This window comes from Podarcis liolepis, assembly GCF_965112155.1.
Source record: "Podarcis liolepis genome assembly, chromosome: Z".
In the NCBI taxonomy this organism is placed as follows: domain Eukaryota; kingdom Metazoa; phylum Chordata; class Lepidosauria; order Squamata; family Lacertidae; genus Podarcis; species Podarcis liolepis.
Genome location: NC_139570.1, coordinates 42503351 through 42528806, shown reverse-complemented (window position 1 = coordinate 42528806; position 25456 = coordinate 42503351). Strand labels below are relative to the sequence as shown.

Sequence of the window (25456 nt, the reverse complement as noted above, 5' to 3'; positions counted from 1 at the left end):
ACTGTAACAAATAATTAGTCAAGAAGGAATCAGTGAGGGAGGAAAGCTTGCTGTTCTATCTATCTCCCCCACTCGTTTGGGTAACTTCTTAAAAGCATTGTTGCTTTATTTGACATTTTACAGATTAATGAAAAACACTGGGGCTGGGGGCAGGATGAGCACAAGAGGGATTTTACAAAGAAAACATGAAATTATTACCACAGGCCCTGCAGGTCCTGAACAGCCCAAGGAGCCGGCATCTCCCTATAACAGGATAAAATGTTTAAATTAGGCACTACCTTCCTAAACAACAACTTCTTCAGTCTTATGAAGAACGTAGAAAGCTGCCTTATACAGAGTCAGAACATTGGTCCATCTAGCTGAGTATTGTCTACACTGACTGGCAGAGGCTGTCTAGAATTCCAAGCAGGGAAGATTTCCCAGCCCTTCCTGGAGGTGCCAGGGATTGAACCTGGGACCTTCTGCGTGCAATGCAGATGTTCTGCCACTCTGTTACAGCCCTTCCCTCTGTAGCTTGAGCCAGCACAACCAATAGTGGGAGCAACATCTGTAGGGTCACAGCATTCTGTATAGGGTGGACCCTTAGCCTGATATTTTTATAGTTAGCAAAAGCAAAACACATCATGCAGAATAAGAGTGACTATGCCTACACACATGAATCAATTTTTGCTAGTGCATAGTTTTGATTCCTTTAATATAGATCCACTCTGATACATTATAAATAAAGTTGCATTTTGATACAGGTTGATACATTTTTATGTTTTGTATATGTTTTGTTTCTCTCATGAGTTTAAAAAATATGAATGCATATTGTTTAGAGATATTTATTTACTCATTATCTTACTTAAAATGTGGAATGGTGATGATTAGTAGTTATGGTGCCTCGCAAGACGAAATTAATTCGTTCCGCAAGTTTTTTCTTCTTGCGGGTTTTTCGTCTTGCGAAGCACGGTTTCCCATAGGAATGCATTGAAAAGCAATTAATGCGTTCCTAGGGAAACCGCTTGCCAGGCTGGCGGTGCGGAGAAGGGCTTTTCTCCGCACCGCAAGCCTTCAGCACAGGTACGGGAACAGAGGGGAAGGGGCGCAGCGCTTTCCCTCTGTTCCCGGGGCTTGCGTGGGAGGAGGGTTTTTCCTCCCCACCGCCAACATTCAGAACAGCATTCTGAATGTTGGCGGTGGGAAGGAAAACCCTCCTCCCACCCCAAGTCTTCAGGAAAGCCATCCGATGCCGGGCGGCGGGAGAAGGCTTTCCCCCTCCCCCTCCCGGCATCGGAGCTTCGTCCCGATGCCGCGCGGCGGGGGGAGACGTTCCCCCTCCGCCGCCGGGCATCGGGGCTTCGTCCCGATGCCGCGCGGCGGGGGGAGAAGTTCCCCCTCCGCCGCCCGGCATCGGGGCTTCCTCCCGATGCCGCGCGGCGGGGGGAGAAGTTCCCCCTCCGCCGCCCGGCACCGGGGCTTCGTCCCGATGCCGCGCGGCGGGGGGAGACGTTCCCCCTCCGCCGCCCGGCACCGGGGCTTCGTCCCGATGCCGCGCGGCGGGGGGAGAAGTTCCCCCTCCGCCGCCCGGCACCGGGGCTTCCTCCCGATGCCGCGCGGCGGGGGGAGAAGTTCCCCCTCCGCCGCCCGGCACCGGGGCTTCGTCCCGATGCCGCGCGGCGGGGGGAGACGTTCCCCCTCCGCCGCCCGGCACCGGGGCTTCGTCCCGATGCCGCGCGGCGGCGGGAGGCTTTCCCCCTCCGCCGCCCGGCACCGGGGCTTCCTCCCGATGCCGCGCGGCGGCGGGAGGCTTTCCCCCTCCGCCGCCCGGCACCGGGGCTTCGTCCCGATGCCGCGCGGCGGGGGGAGACGTTCCCCCTCCGCCGCCCGGCACCGGGGCTTCGTCCCGATGCCGCGCGGCGGGGGGAGACGTTCCCCCTCCGCCGCCCGGCACCGGGGCTTCGTCCCGATGCCGCGCGGCGGCGGGAGGCTTTCCCCCTCCGCCGCCCGGCACCGGGGCTTCGTCCCGATGCCGCGCGGCGGGGGGAGCCGTTCCCCCTCTGCCGCCCGGCACCGGGGCTTCGTCCCGATGCCGCGCGGCGGGGGGAGACGTTCCCCCTCCGCCGCCCGGCACCGGGGCTTCGTCCCGATGCCGCGCGGCGGCGGGAGGCTTTCCCCCTCCGCCGCCCGGCACCGGGGCTTCGTCCCGATGCCGCGCGGCGGGGGGAGACGTTCCCCCTCCGCCGCCCGGCACCGGGGCTTCGTCCCGATGCCGCGCGGCGGCGGGAGGCTTTCCCCCTCCGCCGCCCGGCACCGGGGCTTGGTCCCGATGCCGCGCGGCGGAGGGTGGCTTTCCCCCTCCGCCGCCCGGCACCGGGGCTTCGTCCCGATGCCGCGCGGCGGCGGGAGGCTTTCCCCCTCCGCCGCCCGGCACCGGGGCTTGGTCCCGATGCCGCGCGGCGGCGGGAGGCTTTCCCCCTCCGCCGCCCGGCACCGGGGCTTGGTCCCGATGCCGCGCGGCGGCGGGAGGCTTTCCCCCTCCGCCGCCCGGCACCGGGGCTTCGTCCCGATGCCGCGCGGCGGCGGGAGGCTTTCCCCCTCCGCCGCCCGGCACCGGGGCTTCGTTCCGATGCCGCGCGGCGGCGGGAGGCTTTCCCCCTCCGCCGCCCGGCATCTGGGCTTCGTCCCGATGCCGCGCGGCGGGGGGAGACGTTCCCCCTCCGCCGCCCGGCATCTGGGCTTCGTCCCGATGCCGCGCGGCGGGGGGAGACGTTGCCCCTCCGCCGCCCGGCATCTGGGCTTCGTCCCGATGCCGCGCGGCGGGAGGAGACGTTCCCCCTCCGCCGCCGGGCATCGGAGCTTCGTTCCGAAGCCGGCGGCGGGAGGAGGTCCGAGGACAGTGGGGAAGACGCGCTGCGCTTCCCCGCTGTCCCTGAGATTTCCCTATGGGCTGTCGTCTTGCGAAGCAAGCCCATAGGGAAATTCGTTTTGCGAAGCGCCTCCAAAACGGAAAACCCTTTCGTCTAGCGGGTTTTCCGTCTTGCGAGGCGTTCGTCTTGCGGGGTACCACTGTACTGGATTGTGAATAGGAAGTTTGTATTGTTTGCTTATGTTGCCTTTTGATGGGATTCAAAAACTAGCTAGAGATTTCTGTTGAATTATGAAGGGATACATAGATAAAATTAATAATATATAATATAATTAATATAATATAATATAATATAATATAATATAATATAATATAATATAATATAATATAATATAATATGTTTAGAGTAAACACAGCTCTTATCCCTATTAAGTATCTTGGCAGAGAGGCAGGTTAGAAAGCTTGAAAACAAATTAAAAACAAAAGAAACCCAAACATCATCAAGGCATTGCAAGAACAAACTCAGTCAGGGCTGCGGACTGCTGCAAAATTAAGCACTGTTCTTGCCAATGGAAAACCACTAACACTAAGGCCTGTACAACAGAAAGCCATGGTTGTGTAGTGGTTAGAGCACTGGTCTAGGACCTGGGAAAGCATGGTTCTAATCCCCACTCAGTCATAAAGCTCAATGGGTGACTTTGGGTCAGCCCCAAACTCTTAGTCTAACCTACCTCACAGGGTTGTTGTGAGAATAAAATAGAGAGGGGGAAAGCATGGATATCACCTTGAGTTCCTTGAAGGCAAAGTGGGATATAAATTAAATCAAATAAAAAAATTAACCAGGCAAATGAGCGACAGTGATATCAGGACGTATTGCTTAGAATTGATAGGGACTGCAAAAAAAAGTATCATGCCTAGAACAGAGGACTAAAGGAGCAGAGCAGGAATCACTCACCTTTGGCCCAGGGAGACCCTGAAAACCATGAAGACCTTTGGGGCCCATCAAACCCTGTAAGACAAACCTTTATAATATCATGTAATAATATTTGGAGGTGATGTTAATTATTGATGATAATGACACTGAAGCGAACCTTTTAGAACCCAAGAGTCACACTATCATCTGCACAAAAGCCCAGATCACTATCAGATTCAGGGATCTTGACAAAACGCATTTGCTTTGCTAAAGATTTAGGGAACCATGAGATGTTGCCCATCCCAGCTGTGAAGATAGATTAAATACCCAAGTGATATAGCCAAATTACTTACCTGGAGCCCAACAGGTCCAGAAGGTCCGCATTCTCCTTTGACCCCCTGAAAAATGACATAAAATGAAAACTGACATACAATGAAGGATACAAACATCCTGGTGTTGACTTCTGGAGTTCCCTTGGAAGAGATGGTTAAACCACTCTAGGAATTGTAGCTCTGTGAGGAGGAAAGGGGGGTACTCTAATAACTTTCAGCACCCTTAACAAACTACAATTCCCAGAATTCCCTTTTGGGGGAGCCATGACTCTTTCATGTGTTATGATGCTGCAATAATACAGACATGGGGCAGGGGCATGTTTCAATGGGCTGTTTTTAATCATTGCCTTTGAAATGGAATGATAACTACCTATCCTTCAAATTTGAACCAGTGAGGGCAGTAAAGGTACTGTGTGAGTGTCGGGAGGTGGTTGGAGGATGGATGGTGGCTAACAGAGTGAGGTTGAATCCTGATAAGATAGAAGCATTGTTTTAGGAGGACAGAGGGTGGGCAGCTTGAGAGTCAGACTGGGAGACATCATCGCAGCTGTCCATGGGGGCACAGGTCAATTCTGTGCCCAGGGCAGCTGGGCTCCACCTAGCTCCACCTGGTATGCCAACTGAGACCCTACCTGCCTGCAGACTGTCTCGCCAGAGTGATGCATGCTCTAGTTATCTCCTGCTTGGACAACTGCAATTCGCTCTACGTGGGGCTACCTTTAAAGGTGACCCGGAAACTACAACTAATCCAGAATGCGGCAGCTAGACTGGTGACTGGGAGTGGCAGCTGGGATCATATAACTGTTAGTTTGCATTTCTTGGTACAGAAAGTATTGATCTGATGTGTAGAGATCTTTCATATTCTAATTAATTCAAGAGGGTTCTGGAAGCTTCTCTGTGTGAAAGAAACAAGCAGAAGGTTCATGATGTTTGGGTTATTCCTTCAGAGAAGCCGAGTACAGCTGGCTTAAACTGGTCCTCCTCTGAGGGTCTGCTGCTGGTTTTCTTACTGTTACAGGGAACCAGGCAGAGGGCCTTCTTGTTAGTGGCACCCTCCTTGTGGAACACCCTCCCACCAGATGTCAAGGAAATAAACAACTATCTCACTTTTAGAAGACATCTGATGGCAGCCCTGTATCAGGAAGTTTTTAATGTTTTGGTGTTCTGATATATGCTGTGAGCCTCCCAGAGTGGCTGGGGAAACCCAGCCAGATGAGCAGGGTATAAATAATAAAATTGTTGTTGTTGTTGTTGTTGTTGTTGTTGTTGTTGTTGTTCCACAGTTCTTCTGAAGGCTGCTAACCTGCTCTTCAATTTTATCTTAATGAGGAGGTGGAGATTGTGGAAATATATATGCACAGTTTATAAAAGAGGGCAGGGAAATTTTTAATGTTTGAGGTCTTATTGTGCTTTTAATATTTTGTTGGGAGTTGCCCAGAGTGGCTGGGGCAACCTGGTCAGATGTGTGGTATACAGATAATTAAATGATGGTGATGGTGATGGTGATGGTGATGGTGATGGTGATGGTGATGGTGATTACAATATATGTCTTACAATATATAAACAAACACATAAATGGGTGGAAAACAAACAAACAAAATCTAACATCCAAATGTATTTTGAAGTGGCAGGATTAAAGATCCCACCCACTCAAGGTCACAGATAAGAGTCGAAGGCCTGCCGAAAAGGAAATGCTTTTGCCTGGTACCTGTGTAAACTGCTCTGAGATTTATTTTTTATTTTATTTTGTGAACACCAGTATAAAAATATTTTTTAAAAATAAATCAATCAAATATGTGTTTATTGTGGGTGGGGTCTCAACTGCTACACTCACCTTTGCCCCCTTTTCTCCTTTTTCGCCAGGAGAGCCGGGATCTCCCAGAAAACCCTGAAAGAGGCACATACAGCTGATTTTATTGTCCTGACCAACTTCAAAGGCTCCATAGTGACACATATACAAAAACGATAAAATTATTGAGGCACCCTCCATTATCTCTCTGGATACTGGATGCCGAAGTTCATTCACACACATGGGATGCACATTGCTTGGATCCTCAACAGTTAGGCCTGATCTACACATGCAGAAGGATGAGACAGTGGGGATTAAAAGTGGCTGTATGACTTCAGCCTTCTTGTAATATTGGGATTGCATCCTGTGGTTCCCAGCAGCTGATATTCAGAAGTATTACTGCCTCTCACCATCAAGGAAGAGCATAGTCTTCATGACTAGTAGTCATTTATAGCCTTATCCTCCAGAAATTTGTCCATCCCTCTTTTAAAGCCATCCAACATTTAAAACCATCCTCCAACATTCAGTTTCATTGGATGTTCATGAATTCTAGCGTTATGAGAGAGGGACGAAAGCTCTTCTCTGTCCACTTTCTCCATGTCATACATAATTTTATAAACTTATCATGTCACATCTTACACACCTTTTCTGTAAACAAAAAAGTCCCAAATGCTGCTGCAACCTTTCCTCATAGGGGAGTTACTTCACCCCCTTGGTCGTTTTCCAGCTCTACATCTCCTTTTGGAGATGAGGTGGACAGAACTGTACACAGAGAGTATTCTTTTTGTCACAGTGCAAAGTTAAAACTATGGCATTTGCACCTAAAAGAGGGGGTGTTGGTCACCAACTTCGATGGCTTCAAAAGAGGATTAGACATACATACACATGGAGAACAAGGCTTTTGGTGGTTCTGTTTTTCCTCTACCGTTTGAGGCAGTCTGCCTTTGAATTCCAATTATTGGGAGAGAGCTGTTGCAGTCTGGTCCTGCTAACAGGCTTCCACTGAAGCATCTAGTCAGCCACTGTGAGAACAGAGTACTTGGCTACATGGGCCTTTGGCCTGACCCAGCAGGGCTCTTAAGTTCTTAGGTGAGTAGGGTTGGGAAACTGTTCTTGAATGCTCCCCTACACAAATCATCAGTCTATGAGCCAGCTGCCCTGACTGCTCTGAGCATCATCTGGACGCCCTGTCTGCTGCTTGGATGACTTGCACTTGGCATGGTTCATAACTGCCTGCCACTGGTGAACCTGGTCTCCACAAGTGTTTGCAGCACTGTGTTGAAAAATATGAATCTTATTTAGATCACAAGATGGCTGTTGCACATGGTTAATAAGCTAATCAGCAAACAGGAGAGGGAAACAAGTAGTCTCCACCCCCCCACCCCCCAGATGCTTGCAGAAACAACAAACTGGAGCTCAGTACATTAGGAATGCTCCAATGATGAAATCTCAGCTTAATGAACTGAAATAGTGACCAGATTCAGTTCTCCACTAGCAGCCTCTCAAGTCCTCCCTTTGCATGAGCCAGGAAGCTGTAGCAAATGTAGCTTCCTGTTACATTTGTGGGACAGGAGCTCCCCTGTCCTCCTGGGTTAGACCCTGTCCAGTGCTCTGCTTTGTGATTTGTTCTGTGATGGAAGAATGCTTCAGGGGAGGGTTGTTCATTATCAACTGCAAGGCAGTCAGAACTACCACTGCTATCAACTGTAATTTTAAGAACCTGTAGTTGAGCTGACTTTTTTCCTCCTCCCTCCCACCCCCTTTTTTATTGTGTGTCCTGCCTTTTTGGATTTGTGAGCCCAAGGTAAGTCCATCACCATCCATGTCTCTTGGTCCTACATACACAGAACCTCTTAGTGTCCCTATTTCCCAGGGACACCCCTGATTTAGAGAAGCCTCCTTCTTAAGAGCCCTCCCTCACAAATACCCCTGGTCACAAGCTCCCAGTGTCTGTAAGCAGCTAAGTAGAACTGCTGTTAGCTGCTAACTCTGTGGACGTGGGGTGGTTCTGGCTTTACCAAACCCTTTCTTGTACCACAGTTTAAATCATGATTAGGTTGCCCAGATGCAGCTGATGGGACTGGCAGCTCCTGAACAAATTAATAGCAAGTGACTTTGGTAGTAAAACAAGAGATATTATTGGGTTCTTCCAACAAGCCTGTAGTTCTAACTCACCTCATCTCCTCTGTCTCCAGCAGGCCCCCAGTCTCCCCTAAATCCTTGTGGACCCTGCAGGGAAAGGGGAAAGGCAGACACATATAACTAAGCACAGAAAGTTGGGGAACTAGGCTTGGTTCCAGGAGGTACCATTGACAGGGCTGGTTCTTGTTTCTTTTTGCTGGGTGCCTGAGCACGATGATCTCAGTACACCCATCTCCTTCTTGCTGCTGCTGCTTGCTCATTTAACCTCTTCTTCTGGGTAAAGTACACACAGCAGGAGAGTCCAAGACAAGAGATAGATGTAATGTCAAATTTCCACACTGATCATTACATGCACACTGGAGAAGGGAGGTGAATAAGCAGTGGTTACAAGCCAGGAATGTAGAGGCTCTGAGAATCATCAGTAGCTCTAGTGCAAGGTGGTAGATCTTGCTCCCAGATAACACAAAACTCCGATAGCAGCCCTGGCTGCTGAAAAATGATCCACTTGCAGATTTTATGTTAGGATGTTAGCGCCAGGGTAAACAAGGTACTAACTTATCTCCAACCTTCCTTTCAGTGGCAGCACTAAGCAAAGCCATTTTTTAGTGCGGGGGTGGGGAAAGTTGCCAGTGCTTTATTAAATCTGGGCTCCTACCTTTTCACCTTGGATGCCAGGTTGTCCGGACTTTTGATCTGTGCCAGGAAGTCCATCTGAACCAGGAAACCCAGCATGACCTGGAAGGCCTGGTGGCCCTGGTTCACCCTTGAGAAAGAGGCAGCTTATCATTAAAACCATAATGAAGGAAGATATGCATGAAGTCCTACTTTGCATCCCCTAGTTCAGGAGTTGCCAAAGCGCCACCTGTGGCACCTTTGGCTGTCTTTCCCCAATGCCCCACAAAGCCTCTGAGCTACTCTATTCACTGCACCCTTGACCATGCAGTGTGGAGGGTAGTTAGTTTTTTCTCTCCATTGAAAAGAGAAAGAAATTGGGAAAATTGCACTCTTCCCCACTTCCTCTTTAAGCTCTATGTGCTTTTTTGAGACTCAGGTTAACACTACTGGATACGATTTTCCTTGAAAAAGCAGCGTTCATGTGTGTGGGTGTGCATGCATCTTCACTGTTCCTCTGTGGGGACCAATCCAGGGAAAGCAGGAGAGTAAGTGACTAGATGGGGTGGTGCTCTGCGCTATACTAGGAGATGGGGAAACAGTGTGGGTCTTACCGGGTATCCAATCCATCCTTTTACTCCTGACTCCCCTGGATGTCCAGGAGGACCCTGCAGATAAAAGCTCAACATAAATACAGTCATCGCAAAGGTAGAACCCTCTCCCCTCACCCACCGCCCCCCAAAACAAGGGTCACAATTCTGCATTGGGGGAAGAATATATCCCAAAGATGTTGGATATTCCAACTGCCATGATCCTGGTGTCAAGATCCCCTTCTTCAGGAGATGAGGTTGGGTAAGGAGGGGAACTGCAGAGATGATCAGCCCCAGACACACTTCTGCAAGAGGAGTCTCCAATGCCAGTGCCTCTCTGACCTGACAATAGGGCTGTCTTACCCATAGGCACTACGGGTGCGGGGCACCTGGGCGCTGGGCTCTCAGGGGCACCAGGCTGAGAGTCCAGGGCTGATATTTGGAGTCCGGGGATTGGGAAGAGCCGATAGCCATTGCCGAGTGGAACAGAGCCCGTCGGAGCGCCGCAGCTCTTCTGCTGCAGGTGAGCAAGGCACTGAGGCAGCTGGCCAGCTCCGCCCTCTTGCGTGCCTGGGATTGACGGGCCGTCAAGAGGCCCGCCCAGTGCACGCTGCTCAGACGAGGTGCCCAGCTTCGCTCAGTCACTGCTGCCACTGCCTCGGGCTCAACTGTTGTTGTGCTGGGCTCTGCTTGCCCACTCTCCTCCCAGGTGCCCAGTCCCAGCCTTGTTCTGCTGCTGCCGCTGCCTCGGGCTCCTTTGTTGGTGATGAGGTGGCCGGCCAGGCTAGCTCTGCCTTGTGCACCTCGCCAGCCCACCCTTAAAAAAGGCTAACAATTCTGGGCAACCTGGGGGGGGGGGCGCCAGGCGCATCTTTGCACCCCAGTGCCACAAATGCTTAAGACGGCCCTGCCTGACAATGTTGCACTGCTGACCTTTAAGTCAGAGGACTACATCAGGGAAGCCCCAGAGAGTCCCTGCTCCGCCAGAGCAAATGACTTATGGAGCAGGACTGGGCTTTTTTATTTGAAGATACATTTTCCAACGAAGGAGGAGCTAGCAGTTAGGATGCATTTGCTGCTCCCATACAGGGCTAAGTCTCGGGCTGATTGCTGCTGAAGCAATATCTGTCCTGGCTCCCACATATAGACTCAGTAGATCCTTGGCTCAATTGTTATTAAGGTTTTATTCTAGAATTCACTGCTTTGGTTCTGAATATATTTGGTACATGCTGTTACATTTAGTTTTAAATAATTCCTTTTCTTTGGGTGATGGGGGGTTACATTGTTTTTGCCAGTGAATTTTTATGCACACTTTTTATGCACACATTGTTTACACGCATTGTTTGGTTGGAGAAATGCAAATTTCTAAGTGTCGTTGCATTTCAGATCACATATAGTCCTGAAATGTGTGAATTTAATATGAACCAAACATAATTTCTCTCCCACTGCTACTTACAGGCAATCCTGGCTTTCCTGTGTGACCGGGTAGTCCAGGAGGTCCAGGCTGGCTCTAGATGATGGTATTCAATAAATAAAAAGGAACACAGTTACCCACCAAACTGCTGAGAATGTACCTGGTGAAACTTGGGGCCCCTTCACACACACTACAATCAGACATTTATTTTCTCTCTCCTCTTCCTCCCCCGCCTGCCACAACTCCACTTCAGGCAAACGTGTGAACAAAAAACACACAAAATCCCAAGTAAGCATGTTGTGGTCTGGGGTCAGATGCTTCAGGGCATTTCCCTGTGGGTCAGGTAGGTAAAGGTAAAGGGACCCCTGACCATTAAGTCCAGTCATGGCCGACTCTGAGGTTGCGGCGCTCATCTCGCTTTATTGGCGAGGGAGCCAGCGTACAGCTTCCGGGTCATGTGGCCAGCATGACTAAGCCACTTCTGGCGAACCAGAACTGCACATGGAAATGCCATTTACCTTCCCACCGGAGTGGTACCTATTGATCTACTTGCACTTTGAGGTGCTTTCAAACTGCTAGGTTGGTAGTGACACCCAATTCCACATGCCACCTGGTGGCAAGAAGAGGGAGTTACAGGCCAGCTTACTAGTATCCTATTGACCAGGGGTCAGCAAACTTTTTCTGCAGGGGGCCGGTCCACAGTCCCTCAGACCCTGTGGGGGGGGGGCAGACTATATTGTTTTTTTGGGGGAATCCCCCCATTGAATCTCCCCTCCCTTCTCCACAGCACCGGACGAGCCCCGGTGGCTGCTTACCTGTGCCTTGCGAGCGGCAGGGGCTGGTGGCAGCGGCAGCAGAGGGACGATGAGCAGTGTGAAAAGGGTGGCTTGGGAGAGGGGCTGCTTACAATGGCCCTCCTCTAGGCAGGGCGGGGAGAAGCCAGGAGGAAGGAGGGAGGAGGTGCTGCCGCAGTGTGTGTGTGTGTGTGGGGGGGGACAGCCTGAACAATCAGAATCCCCACGCTGATCCACATGGCGATTCCTGAACCATCCACAGGCCGGATCCAGAAGGTAATTGGGCTGGAATTGGCCCCTGGGCCTTAGTTTGCCAACCCATGCTATTGACACTGCAAATCAGGTGATGGCAGAGAGCCAATCCAGTGCTATGGCCTGAGAATCATTGCGTTGTAGAGTTGGAACCTGGAAGGGGCCTTGAGGATCACCTAATCCAATGCCCTGCAATGCAGGAATACGCAGCTGTCCCTTATGGGGATCGAACTTGTGACCTTAGTGTTATCAGCACCATGCTTTAAAGCTCCAAGATCTGCTGGGTTCCCTTAGTCTGAGCAGCTCATTGATGAGGGAGGTCATCTTTGTAGCTCCAAACTGGCTTTAAGTAAGAAGGTAGGCAGGTAGGGGGCTAGACTGAGAGCAAATTGAGCTTGGTGGAGCATCACCTCGTCTGACCTAACACTTCTTGAACAGTCTGGGACCACGTTATCTGAAGGACTACCTGTACATGGATGAGTCAGTCCAAACTTTAAGATCTGCACTGGAGGTTGCACTCTTTGGTCCAGTGAGTGGGACCAGTGATATTGTGGTGGTTACCAGGGACAATATCTTGTCTATGTTGGCGTCACACCTTTGAAACTCCCTTCCTAAGGAAATACAATGGTCTGCCATTGGTGATCTCCAAGGGGAGCTTAAAGCCATTTTTGTTCTATTCTGTGAGCTGTATAACCTCAGAGTAGACTCTGAAACAAATGCACCTAAGTAATGTCCATCAAATTCAGTTGGTCTCCTCCGAGAAGAACTAAGATTGGATACAGCCCAGTGTCTGCTGATTTTTAATTTGCTTTGTAGATATCTGCTGCTGCTGCTGCTGCTAAAATATTAGAGGGGTTAGTGGGGTATTGTGTCTTCACGCTGTGTATCTTAAATCTTTGCAAACTGCCTTATGAGGGCAGCATGCCTTGAAAGGTGAGCTAGAACCCTTTATAACAACCACCGGGGGGGGGGGGATACTTACTGGCCAGCCCGCACGAAGAAGCTGATAAAATGAGGTTTGCTTTTAAAAAAAGAAAAGAAGGGAGGGTGAGGGGGAAAAACAACAGAAACACACTGCTAATTTTGTTTTCCAAGAAAAATAAGCTAATAAGATTTTTACAAGGTTAACATCCTCTGGAACTTTTAAACCAGAAAAGACAGATTTCTTTTGAAAGGGAAAGCAGCAAAAATGTTTGCTATTTTACTGAATTTCTGAGATCAGAGAAATCGGAAACTTGATATTGCACATCATTCTAAAAAGGGGAAGAGGGAAGTGGTTGAGGAGAGAAACTGAGGGAAACTGAGCTCAGAAATCTCTTCTAGGAAAGTAACCAAAGATCTTTCAACATATGGAAATATTTCTAATTAAAAAAAAACGCACAGAGCCGCTCTTGGACAGTTGACAGATGGGCAAACTCAGCTCAGGATCAAGAAGCAGCAGACCCCTTTGGCTCCTTTAAAGTTTATCCCAAATTGATTAATGTGAACAGAAACAGCAAAAAATAAAATTAAAAAACCCTGACAATCTGACAGGAGGGCTGAGAGACTGATGAACCATATCCTACCCACTTCCCCTGCCTTCTTCTCCCAGGCCAGTTAAATATATTTTTCTCTCTCTAAACACACTCATGTACATCAGGAGGAACTATAGATCTGGGAAATGTTTCATTCTAAAGCCATGAGGGTAGAACTATGGGGGTGGCAGCAGGGGAAACATTATACTTCACTTTAACATTGAGATTCTATTTTCAACAACAACAACAACGGCAGGAGACAAGGGCTGAGGGATCTTCACTGTAAAGCAGAATTTTTGCATCAAAAGGCAATATGGAAAAACAAGGGGAGTGGCAGAGTGTTTTCTTCATTTTAAGCAGAAAAGAATGCAAGGATGTTAGAACTTAAGAAGAGCCCTACTGGATCAGGCCCATCTCTTCCAACATTCTGTTCTCACAGTGTCCAGTCCACGGAAATCTGCAAACGAGACCGGAATGCAATAGCACTTCTTCCCACCTGCGATTCCTAGCAGCTGGTATCCAGAATCATTGCTGGCTCCATCAGTTGGGGTAGAACATAGACATCAGGTTGAGTAGTCAATGAGAGCCTTCTCCATGTGTTTGCCCACACCCTTTCCAAGCCACCCAAATTAGTTTCCATTGTTGCCTCTTGGGGTGAATTCCATAGTTTACAGGGCTGATCCCATCATGAGCCAGGCAGCCCAGGTAGGTAGATGGAGGGTGTGGATTGCACTTCCCTATCCACTGCCTGAAGTGCCAGCCAGGACTGATTGGCTAGACAGTCACTGTTCCTGTCCATCAGCTCATTGCTGTTCCTGCCACCCCCTTTCTATATTTTTAAAGCTAATTTTAAATGCAATTATAGCAGCAGCACAGGCATTCTCTGGGTGAGTCTTCACTCAGACCCCCCACACTGCACCCACTTCCTCATTCCTACCTCAGAGTTCTAATCCAATGTAGCCATGATAAAAGCTGAAACAGGGCAATCTCTTAATACTGAGTGCTTTGCACTACACGTTTAAAGCAGTATCATACTGCTTTAAAAGTGTCATGGATCCCCTCTCCCCAAATCTTGGGAGCTGTAGTTTGTTGAGGGTGCTGCGATAGAGAATTCTATTCCCCTCATAGAGCTGTGACCCAGAGTGGTTTTAACAATCAGTGCCTCTGTCAGAATGGTTAATGGCTGCTTGCGGAGATAACAGCCTGCGGGACTCCAGCCTGTCTTTTACAGGATTTATTGAGTACCAAAACTAAGTACAGTGCAGAGGTTTCAAAAGCATGTCTGCCTCAATCGCTAACAGAATCCAGAAGTGCTCCATGCCTGTTCCCTCTCCAGCAGAGAAACCCTGGAACCCACCCCCCTTTTCTTCTTCTTATGTGAAAAACTAAACAAAGGAGATTGCTCCTTTCTCTCTGGTAGCAGCCTTTGGGTTCCTCCCTCTCTCATCTTCCATGTCTCCTGACAGCCTCTCCTCCCCTGACTCTGAGGAAGTACAGCTACTCAGCACAGGAGGAGGCTCTCTGTACATTCCTGTCTCTCCCCCCTCCCATGCAAACTGATCCCTGACAGCCTCTTCCTATGGAAAACTGGGAAATGTAGCTCTGTGAGGAAAATAGGGGTCTTCTAACAGCTCTCTGTGTGCTCTGGTCCATGGGGTCACGAAGAGTCAGACACGACTAAACCACTAAACCACTAAACCACCACCACAACAGCTCTCTGCTCCCTCAACTAACTACAATTCCTGGTGTGCTTTGAGGGAAGCCATGACTTGTTTAAAGTGGAATGATACTGCTTTAAATGTATAGTGCAGTGTTTCCCAACCACTGTTCCGCGGCACACTAGTGTGCCGCGAGATGTTGCCTGGTGTGCCGTGGGAAAAATTAAAAAATTCGAAAGATTTTTTTTTAAAGTCAAATTTTCGATTGGGGCGCCGTCACTAGATGACCCCTGGGGTTCCCTCCCTCCCTCCCGCTCTGCGCCTCCCTCCTCCTCCTCCTCCTCCTCCGGGGAGGCCCTTCCTGGCTGTCGGCCAAGGCTTGGCGGCTGCCACTCACTCACTCGCTCGCCCACCCGTCCCTCCATCCCTGCACCCGGCCTCTCCCCCTCCGTCCCTGGCGCGGGGGCTGCCGGGATCCGTAGTCCCCTCGCCCTTGGGCTCCGCGCCCGCGCGGGGTGCGCAAACTACGTTTCCCAGCGTGGCCTGGTGGGCCAGGCGTTTTGTTTGAAGCGCTCTTCTCCCGGCCATGGAATGAGCGCGGCGGCGGCGGCCGGGCGGGCAGGGGCTCTTCCGCGCAGACCCCGTGCAGCCTGCCTGCGCCCCCGCGGAGATCGGGCGGCAGGATGGAGCCCGGGGATCCCCGTGGAGGCGGAGCGGCGGAGGCGGAGGCTGCCCCCCAGGTAGGGCTGCGTCGGGGGTTTTTTATTCTTGCAATGCTGCATCCGCGCCGGAGGGGACCATCGGACCGCGGGGAGACCCCTTGGCGGGCGTGCAAGGCAATGCATGCGTGCAGGCGTTGCATGGAGTGCAGTGCAATGCAATGGCAACGCGGCGCCCTGCATGCATGCATGCAACTTCCACCGGCGCTCCGGACTTGGCAGGTGAGGGGGGTCCCCAGTGGGCGGCAGAGAGAGCCGGGAGGGCGAAGGGGAGCCGGGGGGAGCAGCGCTGCTCCCCGGGGGGAAACTTCGGCGTCATTGCGCCGGGTGTTGGAAGCGGAGGCTGGCGGGGGCCCCTCACCTGCAAAACCTGGTCGCCTCTCATATATTTTGTGCATTGCATTCATCGCCCGCTTTCTCCTCCAAGGAGCTCCCAGGGGCGCGCGTGGTTCTCCCCGTGTTATCTTCGCAACAACAGCCCTGCGAGGTGGGTCAGGCGAGTGGCCCAAGGGAGCACCCAGGGATTGTCCTGGCCAGGTGGGGTGATTTGAACCCTGCTCTCTGCCCGGTCTTCGTCCTCATTTAGCCCCCACATGTGCATGACTGTGCATGACTGAGGTTTCCCCCCCTCGTCTTGGCTATGGTGTGAGTCTGTGCTGTTAATTAATGGGGTTCTGCCTTCGGAGAAGATGAGCCAGCCCTCAAGGAGGTGATTATGTAATTTGCTAGCAATTCATGTCCCTCCCGGCGTGACGCTGCGCGCTGACGTCACGGGGCTGTAATGGTGGTGTGCCTCGAGATTTTTTTCATGAAACAAGTGTGCCTTTGCCCAAAAAAGGTTGGGAAACACTGGTATAGTGCAGCTGGGGCCCAGGACTAGTTACCGTATTTTTTGCACCATAACACTCACTTTTTTCCTCCTAGAAGGTAAGGGGAAATGTCTGTGCGTGTTATGGAGGGAATGCCTATGGGTGGCATGCCTACGGATTTTCCTCCTCTAAAAACTATGTGCGTGTTATGGTCAGGTGCGTGTTATAGAGCGAAAAATACGGTAATCGTGTACACTTATGCTTCTGGCTATGCCCATTGCTGACACTTGGCAGCCCCCCCCCCAAGGGTCACTAATTCTTAACTTACAGTAAATGACAGCCAATCCTCCTTTGAATTCCTCCAGAGAACAACCGCTGGGACCCCAGGGACTCCGGGGTGCCCTGGGTCACCAGTAGGACCTGTTCGTCCAATTCCACCAGGGTATCCCTAAAGAAAATAAAATTGTGCCTTCTTTATTTTGGTTTTGGTAGAACAGCAGAGTTTTTGTTTGTTTCAATCTGCCACATGTGAACATAAGAGCAGCCCTGCTGGATCAGGCCAAAGGCCCATCTAGTACAACATCTTGTTCTCAGGATGCCCACAAAATAGGACCCGAACACAATAGTGGCACTCTCCCTTTCTGGGAACCCCAGCAACTGGTATTCAGAGGCAAACTGCCTCCGACAATGGAGTTAGAACATAGCTATCATGGCTACAAGTCACCCATCAACACAATGTTGTAGCACAGTATAGCACTGTTTGTGTATAGTTTACCATGTATCCTTATGTAGATTCACAGTGGTGTCAAAGGTAAGCAGGTGTTGTGGGTGGATAAGGATCAGGCATGATGTTAGCACCCAGCATCTGTCAGGGCTCTGGTCCCAAAGCCGTAAGAGTCTATGAGTAGTAACAGCTCATCTTGGCCCATCCTGAATCCAGCATCAGATTCCATACCTAGCTTCCCACTCCAAACCCCAATGATATATCTTTGCTATGGAGTCTGAGGAATGGACTTCTGACTCCCTAGAGGGCTGAGAAAATCCTGAAGAGCACCTGCAGACGAAGGGTTGGAACCAACTAAGTCATGTCCATATATTTCAATGGGGCTACTCTGAGTAGAACAAGTATTGTATGCAGCCCCAAACATTATTGCTCAGGGGCCAATGGCTGCCTCAGAGGACCTTGTGGTCCTGAAACCCTTGCTTCTGAACTCTGATCTAGCACCCTTGGTGCTGTCCAGGGTCCTGAGCTTATCCCACCGCAAAGCTGGTTTGGGGAACCCATTTGTGCTGTCACTTCCTTGCGGTAACAGGGATGCCGCTGGATCAGATCAGCAGCATTGGGGGTTAATGGGGGCTTGGCAGAATTCGGTGACATTTGTCATAGGTCTTTGGTTTTGAGTTTATGAGGAGCAGGCAGTAATTTCTTGCAATGTCCCCAATGTAGCATCACTCTGGACTGCTATGAGCAATTAGGTAAAGGGACCCCTGACCATTAGGTTCAGTCGTGGCCGACTTTGGGGTTGCGGTGCTCATCTCGCTTTATTGGTCAAGGGAGCTTCCGGGTCATGTGGCCATTATGACTAAGGCACTTCTGGCGAACCAGAGCAGTGCACGGAAATGCTGTTTACCTTCCCACCGGACTTGCACTTTGACGTGCTTTTGAACTGCTAGGTTGGCAGGACAAGGGACCACCGACCTTCTGATTGGCAAGCCCTAGGCTCTGTGGTTTAACCCACAGCGCCACCCACGTACAAAATTAGATTGTACCAAATCAACAAAGCCTGCCAGAGGAATCTCTTTAAGATGTTTCAAGCCTTGACCACACAGTTTCATAACATGAGGAATTGCAGTTACTGCACAAACTTTTCTTTCTTCTCTCTCTCTCTCTCTCTAAAAAGGGCTGTTTCATGGGGAGGCCTTGTGCCTCCTTCAGATGTGGCTAAGAAACAGCTTAGAGCAGAAGTGCACAACCTAGCTCACTTCCCATGCTGGTGTGCTCTGCCTCTAATGGGTCCCACTGACTCTTCATGACTCACACAAAAATGAGTTGCTGAGCCACAGGATGTGCACCCTTGCCCTAAAACTGTAGTTATATTAAACACCAATAAGGGAGCTTTTCCTTCTCCATGCCTGGTATAAAAATGATGCCTGGCTTAGAAGAAGGAATGGAGAAACATTATAAGAAAAAATAAAGTAAAGCCCTTTGGATTTGAACATCCAAAGGCTCAGCTAATCTTATATCCTGTTCTAACGGTGCCCAACCAGATGCCCCAATGGGAAGCCTTCAAGTACAACTGCACTCTTCTGCCACTTGCGAGTCCCAACCATTAGTATTCAGAGGCATACAGCCATACCTTGGAAGTCGAATGGAATTCGATTTCCAAAATGTTCGAAAACCAAAGCCCCGTCAGACATCCAGGTTCCAAAAGAACGTTCACCAACCGGAACAATCCAAGTTCCAGGGCGTTCAGGATCCAAGGTATGACTGTACTGCCTTTGAAAGTAGAGGGAGAAATTAGCACCATGGCTAGCAGCCATTGATAGTCTTACCCTCCATGAACTTGCTGAAGATGCAGCTTTTTACCCTGGCTTTTGACTTGAGTTCCATTTTTCTTTTTTTAGTATCCAACTTATATCTGGGTTTCTCAGTTGTTTTGGACTGATTTTAATACTGTATTAAAAACTTGCCCAGGGCCCTTAGGGTGAATGACAGACAATTATGGAGGAAAAGGAGGACAAGAGCTTAATTAATTAAGTGGCCCATTGGTAAAAGTTCTTATTGTGCCCAAGTTTCAGATTAGGACATTGGATTGAACAATCTTCTTCAGGGGAGGTTGCCAGCATGGGTGGATTTATGGAAGCATGACCAGTTTGGGCACACTGGGCACAGAGCCTTGAGGGCACTGCAGCTATGATGCAGAAAGTAAGGCAAGAGGCAGTGTGGCTCTCAACAGGATTAAGAAAAAATGCCTAGTGTATGACATAGAAAACTATGCATTTTCCAATTCTCTATAAAATGACTTTGTCTCCAGCCTTAACTTATGAGCTCAGAAGTTTTAATGGAGACAGCACTCATGGTTTTAAATGAGAATTTAAAATAACTCATTTTTTTAATCTATACATTGACTGTGATCAATTTTCAAGCACTTCCCAGTCTACTTACCTTCTCTCCCTTTGGTCCCATTGCTCCGCGTCTCCCTGGACAGCCCTGAAAAGCAACGCAGACACCACCAAGTTATTTAATGTTGGGATTCAACATTAAATGAGGAGAGTTGGCAATCTACAATCTTAAATGTCTTCTAGATTACTTCTTATTCACAAAGCACACCAGGGGAGCTCCATTCACATCAATGACCTTGAATGAGGGTGCATCACAGGTCATCTTAAGCTAATCTGTGGGAAGGGACCACTCAGTGGTAGATGCTTTTCCAAAGCAGAGGAAAAAATGTACAGCAGGGGAAATCTCCAGTAATAGGCCCAAAATGGCTGGTCTTTCTTCAGTGGTGAAGGGAACGCAGCAGTGGAGGCTGATCCATTAGGGAAAATAGCACACTGCCCCACTGATGTCAATTCACCCTTGACCAGTCCCTGCTCCCCAGGCCACCTACTTGCCTTCCTACCTGTTCAAGGAGTGTCCCTGACTTGCTTCCTCTCAGGGTTGCTCTTGCAGAACTCAGCAGGGAGAGGGGGAAAGTAGAATTAGTTGGCTCTGCCGGTCACTGACTCTGGTTCTATCTCCTGTTCTCCTGTTGGGTTCCCTGCCTTCCATTTTATCAGACTCAATGAGCAACAACTCAGGAGTCAGGGAATCAGAAAACACAATGTACATGTTCAGACTTTGATAAAACTCCTCCACGGTCAGACTGACCCATTGACCAAGTATTCCTCCTTCACTTCTCCCAAGGCACTGTAAAGGTAAAGGGACCCATGACCATTAGGTCCAGTCGTGACTGACTCTGGGGTTGCGGCGCTCATATCGCTTTATTGGCCGAGGGAGCCGGCATACAGCTTCCGGGTCATGTGGCCAGCATAACTAAGCCGCTTCTGGCAAACCAGAGCAGCACACGGAAATGCTGTTTACTTTCCCGCCAGAGCGGTACCTATTTATCTACTTGCACTTTGACGTGCTTTTGAACTGCTAGGTTGGCAGGAGCAGGGACCGAGCAATGGGAGCTCACCCCGCCGACCTTCTGATCAGCAAGTCCTAGGCTCTGTGGTTTAACCCACAGCGCCACCCGTGTCCCAAGTCCCAAGGCACTGTACTTGGCACCAAACAAAGAGCCGATAGCTCAACTTGCCTTAGAAAGAAGAGCAACACTAGTTATTTTTTCATAATACACCAGGAGTCCCAGAACTGAACATGACTGCATGTGTCGATATCCACATAGAGCCCAATCTGCAGCTAATACTTACCGGCAAACCTGGCGGCCCAGGTAGGCCACGGGGTCCTGGTTTAAGGAGGATTTTTTGCTGCTCTATCAACTGCAAAGAGTGGGTAGGACCAAAGTTCTGAGTGGAAACCCCTTTCAACAGAGTCAAAGTCCTTTGTCTATGGGCATGTCCCATGACAATGCCAGAGGGAGTCTTCAGTGATTTTGTGGCACCAGCGGGTGCTGCGGAAACTCTGGAAGGGTGAAGTACAACTCCCCTATCCACAAAGATTGCACCCTTCACACTGGAGTTAGGAAGAAAGGCTCTAGGTTTGTTTTCAGGCAATTCATTCCCATCCTCAGGGATTTTCAAGAGGGTGAGAGGGCTGTCAAGGTCTATGATGGTGGTTGGGGACTGCTCCCAAGACCCAATATCCCCCTTTGGCTTTCCTTTAGTGTTCTCATCCAGGGCTCTTGTGATATCCACTTTCTTGATACCCAGTTGACTTTCTTTGGAAGGGCTTTGAAAAAGGATACCATTGTTACTAATCACATGAAGATCCTGGAGCTCAGAAGAGGGCCATGAGTTACTGTTGGCAGTGGAGACATCAGTATTTCCTTTCTTCTCTGAGCCAAGCATTCTAGATCTGGTCATTTTCTTGTAAGTGGTGCTCGGGGGCTCTTCTCTGAAAGTGAGAATCCCCTCCTCTTCTCCATCCTCCTTTGGTCTTTTGGAAGCCATATCTGAAGCTGTAGGGCTTCTACTGGGGAATGTACTGGGGATCTTCTGAAGATCCCTTTGTTCAACCATAGCAGACTTCAAAGCCACATCTGAATCAGCAAGCTCTGAGCCCTATAAATAAGAGAGAAAACGGCATTCTAGTGATTCACGCTTGTGCAAACTAGAAAGGCAAAAAGGTGCCTTTGTTGTCACTTGGCTGTAGATCAGTAATAGAGTATGTACTCTGTATGCAGATTGAGACTCACTCACTGGTCTACCCAGATAGGGCTGGAAAAAACTCTAGTATGAAACCCTGTAGAGCAGGCTTCCTCAAACTCAGCCCTCCAGATGTTTTTGGCCCAGAACTCCCATCATCCCTAGCTAGCAGGACCACAGAGATGATGGGAATTGTAGTCTCAAAACATCTGGAGGGCTGAGCTTGAGGAAGACTGCTGTACAGCAGTTGCAAGTCAGGGTCTGAACTGGAGGTGATGTACCAGGAGTGAGATTTTGAGGTCAAAGTAGGTAGCCTGATGAGTATGTCAATCAAGTGTGCAGTGGCTATGAAAAAGGCAAATTCTATGCGGTGGATTATTAGGAAAAGAATTGAAAATAAAACTGCCAATATCGTAATATCGTTATACAAATCTATGGTGCATATTCATTTGGACTACTGCATACAGTTCTGGTTGCCACATCTCCAAAAATATATTGCAGAGTTGAAAAAAAGTTCAGAAAAGGGCCACCAAAATGATTGAGGGAATAGAGTGACTCCCATATAAAGAAATGTTGCAGCATTTAGGACTTTTTAGTTTGGAGAAAAGGTAAGTAAGAGGCAGCTTGATAGAAGTTTATAAAATTATGCACTGTATGGTGAAATTGGATCCGCAACCTGCCTCACTTTTCAACAGGCACCAAAGCACATTGGTCTAAATAGGAGAGGAGAAAGGCATTGGGAGAGATCAAAACTGATAACTTTATGATGATTTGGTTATTCAATTTGTTAACAGAAGTGACTCAATCTTCTCTTTTGATAACAGGTTCTGCCCTCCCTTACTCTCTCCTCTGATGAACCAGCCACAACCTAAACTTTTTTCTTTCATTTATTCTGCTATTGTAAATCTAAATTGATCTAAATTGATTGTTCTGATATTTATTTTTTTGAAAATGACAATCACCAGCATTTTTGAGCAAGTTTCTCCAAATACACACATTTTTTTGTTCGCAGTTTTGACTAATACACACATTCTTGTAAAGCACTTTCCCCTAATATAAACAACATTACTGTATGATATTTTCAGAGCTACATACATTCTGATGCACACTGTTACCCTAATATATGCATTTTGTACACATCAGTTGGCTGGAAAAGCGCACTGCTAAATGTAGAGAAGTGCAAATCTGAAGGGGATAGCTGAGTTTAGTTTCATGTATTGTTTTAAAAAGCACAGATTAGGTTAATTCACCTTTATATGTGGCCTGAATCAAATTTCTCCCCCACCTGTAGCTATAACAAATCTCCTGCAGCAACTGATCCACACTTTGCATTTCTAGGGTAAAGAATTACAGTCAAAGGCTGAAATCCTGTGCACGCTTACCTAGGAGTCAATTGTTTTTAAGTGGGTTTTACTTCAGAGTAAAACATGCACAGAATGGGGCTGCAAATCTTTTCAACTGCTACTGAGAAAAGATATCATACCAAGCCAAATCCCCCCAAAAAAGCCTTTTTCTAATTTTAGAAACCGTCTCACAAAGCATTTGGAATGGGTGATTGCTCAAGCTGACTTAACCGTATCAAATTTGCAACAGGAAGACGGATGACAGGATGAATATGTGTACAACTAAAAGAGCGCAAATAGACACACACCCCACACACATTTTTTTAAAAGTTCAAGAGGAGTTAATTATCCTCTCAGTAACAAAACTTGTCATTATTTTCTTGTAACAATGAGCATCTGATGATCACTGTTTAACAATAAAGGGCTCATTCTAACTAAGTGTTACTCAGAGTAGACTCACTGGAATATTAGTCACACCCATTCATTTCAGTGGGTTGAATCCAATGCTAGTACTATTCAGAGCAGATCCACTGAAATGAGTGGTGATTTCAATGGGTCTACTGTGAGTGGAGCTTAGTTGGCAACATCACAATGGCTCTACTAACTAACAAAAAGTTATGGGCAATATGAAGAACAACAAAATAGTAGTACTAAAACAGCAACAATAATTCAGGGGATATACTAAGATTCCCACCTACCTTGAAAGTGCTGGAGGCTGATCCAACACCCCACAAGCCCATCCACAGAAAGCCCATGCAGAAGAAGTCCATGGTGCTCTGATCAAGGGCAGGGTGCTCAATGCAATGGACTAGCTCAGCATGGGCATTCAGAGTTTGGGGGTGATGGATGGCCCTGCCCACTTGGCCACAGCTTAGAGTCCATTCCCCTTGTGGGATTTTGCCATACCATCGGGAGAAGAAGCCACAAGGATGGCCTAGGTCCCAAGATGCCACAACTGCTGATTTGTATCAACATTCCAAGGGAAAAGGGAGGATGGCAAGGATATTTCCTTCCCCTCTCCTCCTCCTCCTCCTCCTCGCACCAGGACTCTCTGGCATCACTTTGTTCTTCCTGGCAATTTAACGACTATGTTAGGAGTTTCCAGAAGCCAAGATCTCAGGATGTGTATGCATGCCATTTTTACTGAATTCATGGCACTCACCAAAACTTTGGCCAAACAAGTTGCTGCTGGAGGAGAAGTTCTTAAATAGACTCATAGAATCATAGAACTGGAAGGTACCCAAGGAACGTCTAGTCCAGCCCCCTGCAATGCAGGAATCTCAGCTAAAGAATCCATGACTGATGGCCATCCAACCTCTACTTAAAAACCTCCAAGGAAGGAGAGTCCACCACTTCTCGTGGAAGTCTGTTCCACTCCTGAACAGTTTTTACTGTCAGAATTCCCCCCCAACAATGTTTAGTTGGAATCTCCTTTATTGTAACTTGAAGCCATTGGTTTGAGTCCTACCATCCAGAGCAGGAGAAAACAAGCATGCTCCTTCCTCCATGTGACAGCCCTTAAGATATTTGAAGATGGCTATCATATATAGCCATCAATACTTTGGCCACCTCATGAGAAGAGAAGACTCCCTGGAAAAGACCCTGATGCTGGGAAAGGTTGAGGGCACAAGAAGAAGGGGATGACAGAGGACGAGATGGTTGGACAGTGTTCTCGAAGCTACAAACATGAGTTTGACCAAGCTGCGGGAGGCAGTGGAAGACAGGAGTGCCTGCTGTGCTCTGGTCCAGGGACTAAACAACAACAACATCATATCTCCTCTCAGTCTCCTCTTTCCCAGGCTAAACATACTCAGCTCCTTCAAGCGCTTCTCATAAGGCTGTTTCCAAACCCTTGATCATCTTGGTTGCCCTCCTCTGCACACTTTCCAGCTTGTCAACATCCTTCTTAAATTGTGGTGCCCAGAATTGGACACAGTATTCCACCAAGTTTGTAATTCCATCAAGAAAAGAAATGAGATTGGTCTGGCATGATTTTTTTAGGAAACCCATGTTGGGTCTTAGTAATCACAGCATCCTTTTCTAAATGCTCACAGACCGACTGTTGAATGATCTGTTCTAGGACCTTCCCTGGTATCAATGTCAAGCTCACTGGTCAGACGTTTGCCTGTCTCCAGTCTGTAGGGACCTCACCTGTTCTCTAAGAATTCTCAAAGATCATAGACAAAGGCTCTGAAATTACATCCACAAGCTCCTTTAATACCCTTTGCTGCAGCTCATCATATCCTGGAGATCTGAATTCATTTTAAGTAGCTAGGTGTTCCCTTACTAGCTCTTTTCCTATCTTGGGCTGCAGCTCCCTCCTTACATCATTTATTCTGTATCACCAGGTTGGGCATCGCTTTTCTTTTGGGCGAAGGCAGAAATATAGTGACAATGGGGAAGAAAGGTGTATACAT

General features: G+C 48.8%; 1 protein-coding gene across 2 annotated transcripts in view; it reads right to left on the bottom strand.

Annotated features, from left to right (window-relative positions):
* The window catches only part of LOC310698497 (uncharacterized protein), a 150987-nt gene that overhangs the window by 67614 nt on the left and 57917 nt on the right, over nucleotides 1–25456 (bottom strand). For both annotated transcript variants that reach the window (XM_083485686.1, XM_083485687.1), the window contains exons 7-18: nucleotides 20803–21612; nucleotides 19553–19597; nucleotides 16715–16834; nucleotides 12669–12707; nucleotides 10683–10736; nucleotides 9251–9304; nucleotides 8680–8787; nucleotides 8058–8111; nucleotides 5928–5981; nucleotides 4115–4159; nucleotides 3804–3857; nucleotides 199–243 (exon numbers count right to left, since the gene is read on the bottom strand). In XM_083485686.1, the coding sequence (XP_083341812.1) occupies nucleotides 199–243; nucleotides 3804–3857; nucleotides 4115–4159; nucleotides 5928–5981; nucleotides 8058–8111; nucleotides 8680–8787; nucleotides 9251–9304; nucleotides 10683–10736; nucleotides 12669–12707; nucleotides 16715–16834; nucleotides 19553–19597; nucleotides 20803–21612 (1482 nt within the window). The remainder of the gene's footprint in view (nucleotides 1–198; nucleotides 244–3803; nucleotides 3858–4114; nucleotides 4160–5927; nucleotides 5982–8057; nucleotides 8112–8679; nucleotides 8788–9250; nucleotides 9305–10682; nucleotides 10737–12668; nucleotides 12708–16714; nucleotides 16835–19552; nucleotides 19598–20802; nucleotides 21613–25456) is intronic.